At 48.6% G+C, this 6438-nt stretch overlaps 1 protein-coding gene across 2 annotated transcripts in view; it reads right to left on the bottom strand.

Moving 5' to 3' along the window:
• Nucleotides 1–1262: 1262 nt before the first annotated feature.
• Nucleotides 1263–6438, bottom strand: part of LOC146192622 (uncharacterized) — a 31575-nt gene continuing 26399 nt past the window's right edge. The window contains exons 3-5 of one of the 2 annotated variants that reach the window (XM_084602521.1): nucleotides 5969–6126; nucleotides 2731–2825; nucleotides 1263–1866 (exon numbers count right to left, since the gene is read on the bottom strand). In XM_084602521.1, coding sequence (XP_084458647.1) covers nucleotides 1662–1866; nucleotides 2731–2825; nucleotides 5969–6126 — 458 coding nt within the window. In that variant the 3' untranslated portion in view covers nucleotides 1263–1661. Of the gene's footprint in view, nucleotides 1870–2730; nucleotides 2826–5968; nucleotides 6127–6438 lie in introns of both variants that reach the window. The other variant, XM_084602520.1, reaches the window with a different exon arrangement.

Raw genomic sequence — 6438 nt, 5'->3', positions numbered from 1 at the left:
TGTGTAATCCGGAACTATTTCAGTAAACGAAATCGCGTTTTTATATTTTACTATAACAAGCAAGCAAGGGGCATTGAGGTGATTGAGTTTAAAACGTGGTCTTGATGGTTAGCTTTATATTTAGGTAACAAGGTAACTGAACGTTAAAAAGACAAAGATCATGGCGTCTTGCCCTATCAAGTCCTGGAGCATCAATGGACAAGAAGCGGAAGCTGTGACAGATTTTCTGTTCTTGGGCTCTAAGATTACCTCGGAAGGAGACTGCAGCCATGAAATTAGGAGACGCCTGCTTCTGGGAAAGAGAGCAATGGTTAGCCTTGACCGCCTAGTAAAGAGCAGAGACATTAGTCTGCCAACCAAGATCCGTATAACTCGTGCTATGGTCTTTCCAGTTGTGATGTATGGATGCGAGAGTTGGACTGTGAAAAAGGCTGACCGCCGAAGAATTGACGCGTTTGAATTGTGGTGCTGGCGAAGACTCTTGAGAGTTCCTTGGACTGCCAGAAGATCAAATCAGTCGATATTGTCCACCATAAACCCTGACTGCTCATTGGAGGGTCAAATTCTAAAGTTAAAGCTCAGCTACTTTGGTCATCTGATGAGAAGAGAGGAGTCGCTGGAGAAAGATTTGATGTTGGGAAAATTTGAGGGTCGCCGGAGAAGGGGTAGGCAGCGAACGCGATGGTTAGATGGCATCCTCGAGGCACTGCAGATGAAGTTATGTGATGTTAGGAAGATAGTGAGAGACCGGAAAGCGTGGCGTGACATGGTCCATAGGGTCACGAAGAGTCGGACACGACTGAACGGCTGAACTGAACTGAACAAGGAATACCTTGATAGTGAACTATTTTCTGTCACGGAAGAATTGTGTGCCACTTACTTCAGGCCAGAGTTGTACATAAACCTATGTACTGGTCAAGTTCACTGCTACAGGTAAGTTGCATGCTTTAAGGTTTGCTTGCATTACTGGAACAGCGTGCTGTATTTCCTAGCACTATAAATTGGAGCTGCAGAGAAAATTATAATCGAAAGCGAATGGGATAGCATAATATGTCTGCAGCAATTTTAAGGTCACTGGAGAGTTCAGTTGAGAAAGTGTTTCCTAAATAGTTATAGGCAGTCCGAGCAGCTTAAAATCTTTATATAGGTGACCCCTATCAAAGCGCTGGGTTGCTGTGCCTGGTTCGTCGCCCTCTTTTGTGTGTGGCCCATGCAGTGACTTGCATTTAAATAAATAGCATGCAGAACCAACTAACCAGGTAATATACGTTAGCGAAGCTTTATTCAGAACAGCACAACACTATATATACAATAGTAATGAAGGCGATAACACAGACTACAATGACTGAATGCACGACTCTTACTGGAATGTCAGTTGGCTTGCACATTGCGAGGGTGAAAAACAAATATGTAAATAAGGAACTCTCACCTCAGTGCCCATTCGGTACCAGATGCATAGTCGGAAAGGCATTCTTGCTATTGCAATAAGTTGCATGTCATGCGTGCAGTGGGCGCAAGTTGTTAAGGGTGCCAAGTCCTGCATGCCACTCATACACAGTTTGAGTGTGAACAAGATAAGTTAAAAACTGTGCGAAGAGGCTGCTCCTGGAGACTGCTACATTTACGACACTTCCTCGGCCCATGCCGCAGTGTCGTGAATCTCAGCTTTTTTCATATGACGTGAAGCTTACTTCGTCGGAGATAGCAGCCAGCGGAGGAGACCACCCCTCCTCCCCTGTATAGCTTAAGTCTCGAAGCTTCTCTTCCAAGTACTCTGTCTGCAGGGCAAGCTTCTGCAGGCGACGCCTTGTGGACTCCGGGGCAGGAAGCGCTGACGAGCTGCTCCCGCTCCTCGGCTGCTTCGAACTGCTGTGAACGAGTATTGGAGAAAAGCTCCGGTGAGAGGCAGTCACTGAATTCTGCGGCTTGCCAGTCGCACACACGTGCGTGGTTGGCATCACGTCCAAGGCAACAGTTGGGCAGAATGGTACAAGAGAAAAAACAGCATTCAAAGACGGGTGACATATACACCAGGTGTTTGCTCTACTGAAGCATAAATGAAATGTGGCAACATCTGGCGAAAATGATTGCTGAAAAATTGAGAGGACACTTCAGGCTTTCAAGGGTGTAATGCAACAGTGTTAATAGATACCTTTGGCATACTGTGCACAGTGTTATCGGAGTAATGGGAGACCGCCCGCCACAGAGTGTGCACGGCACTGATTGGTCCTGATGCGGGAGGCATGCGCTTAGCTGGTGGGCACCTGGAACCCTTAAGGCAAGCTGCCACGCATCCAGACCAATCACAGCTGTGCGCACTGTGTCAAGATGGCTTATGGTACTTGGGTAACACAAATGGTAACATGGTGTGCTAAAGATGTCTAATAGCTCCTGTCTGCGGCTCCCCTTGCAGCGCTCATCTTTCGCGTAAGGCACTTTTCAGCTGACTTCCTGGTTTGCTTCTCACTTGAAAGCTGAAAAATGCTCACTTTTTATGTTACCAGTTATGTGGTATGCGGGCAGCACTGTAACACCCGCAGAGAGTATGGACAGGACGGCAGCTTTCTTCACGTCTCCTGCCAACCTGCTAAAGGCAAGCTGTTAATTTTTCGTCCGCAACGGCGAGTTTTTGTGGAGAACCGTCTTTAACGCTATGGCTTAATGCACTGCGCAAGCACAACCCTCCCCTCCTATATTAATGGGCATCTAGCTCGCTCTCCATAAACATGCCTTGTGTTGGACAGTGAACTGGCCTCCGGGAGCAGCAGCAGCAGGTCAGTTGTCGATCCACTGAGCTGCGTCAGCACCGATACGTGATGTGGAGCCTGGGCAGAGAGGAGGCATCGGGTTGTGAACACGCTCTCAAAACTGCTGCTCTGCAGCCACTTTTTGTCCTACAACATTAACAGCGACAGCTCTACCCAACGCAAATGTCGAGTTTAAAGTCATGCCGGGTGTTTCATCTTCAACAAACCTCGCGGTCAGACACACAGTAGCCCACAGTAACGTCGCAGTAATGGCGCCTCTTTCCCTTTTCCCACTTTCACCCCCCTTCCTCCCTTCCCTTATGGTGAGGTTTAGGTCTCCGCAGAAAAGTGTGACAGATACTGCACCTTTCTTTTCCTGTAAATCAATTTATATTTATGTGTTCTGCCTTTAACAATGCCGTAATTGGAGGTAATTATTGCAGGTTGTAAATAAAATATCCATTTCATGCAGGCTTCAGAACACAAACGAACGTGCACGTCCTACCAAGCCTTCAGGTCATAGTGCGATGACGTCATGAAGGAGCAGAGAGGCCTTGTCTAGTCTACGTGGTGTTGGCCGACATTATGCAGCACACTAGCACATCTTCGTTTCGCCTCAATTGAAGCGGAGCGGCCGGCAGTCTGAATCGAATCCTGGAACTCCGGCCCAGTAGTCAGGCATCTTAACCGCAGTGCCACCACGGCGGGGCACCGAGCAGAGCCACTGCTAAGTTTTGCGTGATAGTGTAAGACCCCCTGTCACAGAAAAGCTGCCATCGGTGTTGTGGTTATAACACGCATATGCACATGAACTCATATTAATTTTCTTTGTGAGCCGTTAAGAAGGTGTGACATTGATTTGCTTCCAGTTTATCATCTGCGAGTCGAGTTGAACGTTGCTTTCCGATAAGGGTTCTAACCGACGAAACGTACATCCGATTGCTTGCCATTAATTGTATCTGCGCCCACTGAGAAGCGAAACCGACACTGCGCCTTCCTTTCGCCAAAACCAACTTCAGGGAGCCCTGCCGCACCCCGCCGTGGTGGCACAGTTGTTAAGATGCCCGACTGCAGTACACGGGGTTCGTACCCAACTACCGGAAGCTGCATTTCTATGGAGGTGCGTGTGCTGCGCGATTTCACTGCATGTTGAAGATACCCAGGTGGCCGCAATTACTCTGTAGCCCTTCACTAAGGCACCTCTTTCTCTCCATTTTAATTCCCACCTTCCCCCTTAAGGCATGGTTCAGGTGTCCACAAAAAAGTGTGAAAGATGCTATGCCTTTCTTTTCCTGACAACCAAAGACACCTGGCTACTGAATCGGAATACCTAGGTTTATTTATTTCAGTACGATCAGGGCACCTAGGAATTATACAAGGGAGTGGAAGTACATTGCATCCAGTGCATGTCAATGCAGTTGAAGATCCCAGCTGGTCGAAATTATTCCCTTGCCCTACACTATCGCACCTCTTGTGCGAAAAGGCTCAGTATCTGCCACACTTTCTCACTAGACATCTGAACCACATCACAAGAAGGGAGGCAGATGGGAGTGAAAGTGGAAAGAGGTTTGGTTCAGTTTTGTGGGGTTTAACGCCCTAAAGCGACACAGGCTATGAGAGACGCAGTAGTGGAGGGCTCTGGAAATTTCGACCTCCTGGGGTCTCAAAGTGTACTGACATTGCACAGCACACGGTTTGGTTTCGTTTATGCATTTATGGGGTTTAACATCCAAACTTAACTCAGGCTATTGAGATATGCTGTAGTAGGGGCACTGGAAATTTTGACCACCAGGGGTTTAACGTGCACTGACATGGGTGCTTGAAATGGATGAGATGGGTGCACAGCTCATGGGTGCCTTGCTTTTCGCGTCCATCGAAAAGTGGCCGCCGCTGCAGGGATTCGATCCCGCATCCTTGGGCATAGTAGTCAGGCTCCCTATGCCCTGTGCTATCGCGGCGGGGTGAAAGACGAGAGAACAAGGTGCGTACAGTAGCTTCAGAATACTTCCGACCGCCTGGAGATCTGCACCTTATCCAAAGTACACATACGCATTTGCCTTTCGCCTGCATCGAAAGGCGCTGCCACGGTCGGGTTCGAACTTGGTTACTCCAGTGCAGTAGCCGAGAGTCCTAACCACAGAGGCACCGTGGCGGATGCAATCTTGCTGCTGTTTATTGTGAAACACTATGTGGTATAGCATTTGGTTTCTCGGCAGCCATGAGATAAGAGCAGCGAAAATGTCCACTTCCGAAAGTGAAGGAAGGCTTTTATAAGAAAGAGAAAGGTGACTTTTTGTTTTGCTTTACTTTCGAATTTCTCCAGCGGTCCGGGATCACGGAACATAAAAAATTTGATGTATACAATCTTCGTCATCAAATATTTGGTTACATGTATTCCTACAAGTCGTAACTCCATCTTTTACCCCTGCCTGCGATAGGAGCGAGACCTCCTGATAACATCACATGCACATATATGGAAATAATATGCGAGATCCCTCAAGAAATGTAGCTTTTTTGCAACCGAATTAATCACGAAACTCATACTTCCTGACAAAACTTCTTGAGGCACTTAAAATCCCTTAAGGGCGATAAGGCGGAAGGAAGCCTTTGGGGCTGGTTCTACTGTAGTGTTTATTTGACAGAACCCCGCCGATCACACAATGCAGGCTAGTGGCTTGTTCCATGCTGGACTGGAGGTAAGGAGCTCCACTTGGCAGTGACGCCGTGCACTCGTTGCTTTGCTTAGTCTTCGTAGCTGGCAGCAGAATGGCCATGAAGACAGCAGGAACGTTAGACAAGGAGAACATTCCTCACATTCATGGCATAGCTTAGTAGGTTAGTGTACTTGGTGATGGGAAAGGTAGAGGTTCGATTCCCGGTGGAGGATTTTTCCTAAACATTAGACAGAGCTCCACCGACATCCAGTGGACACATCTTGCTGACAGACATCGCCCATGCGAGACTTCCACCATCAGACAAGTGAAAGTGAGACTTATGCCTTAAATGTGCGGTGAATGAACAGCCATAGCTTCACCTCAACCTTGAGAAACACAGCGCAAAGATAGCTTCAGAGAGTCAACGTGCTGGAGATTGACAGCAGTATGCCAGTCCCGTGCACTTTGCATAGGGCATGCAGCCGCGTCACATATACTGAACAACTCCCAAACAGCAGTGAGTTCCAGCCACAATGCACGGAAAGGCACAGAGGATTACGGGCTTACCCGCAAGCGGCGACGAGGAGCAGGCGCCTGAGTGTCTTCCTCGGGAGGCCGCCCAGTCTTCAGCTGCTCCTGGATGGCACGCAGTTCCCGCTGGGCCTCAGCCACAGAGTGCCGCAGCCGCTCCAGCTCCAACTGCGTTGCTCCTTCGGGGGAATGCACTACAAGAAGACGCGTGCACTAAGGCACACGCCGTACGCTTTGCCAGCCTGCTGAGTGAGCCACTGGTGGCCTGGTCCACTCTTCTCCCAACCTTGTGGCACTTTTTGCATCCACTGGAAGCTCGCAACTAGTTCTCTGTCTCTTCCCATCTTGAGAGTGACTGCTCTGAGCACCTGAGACGATTTTTTCGACAAGGCGAAGAAAACCTTCGCTTCTCACTTCTCTACGAATTATGAGTTCCAGGCCGCCCTGACAGCGAAGCAAATGTCTGAATGTTCGAACGAGAGGTCAGACTGACTTGTTTGGTGTTG

The sequence above is a fragment of the Amblyomma maculatum genome, chromosome 4 (assembly GCF_055883805.1).
Source record: "Amblyomma maculatum isolate TAMU_Amacu chromosome 4, ASM5588380v1, whole genome shotgun sequence".
Taxonomy (NCBI): Eukaryota; Metazoa; Arthropoda; class Arachnida; order Ixodida; family Ixodidae; genus Amblyomma; species Amblyomma maculatum.
Note: the sequence above shows the minus strand (reverse complement) of the source record. Positions and strands in the feature narration are given on the sequence as shown.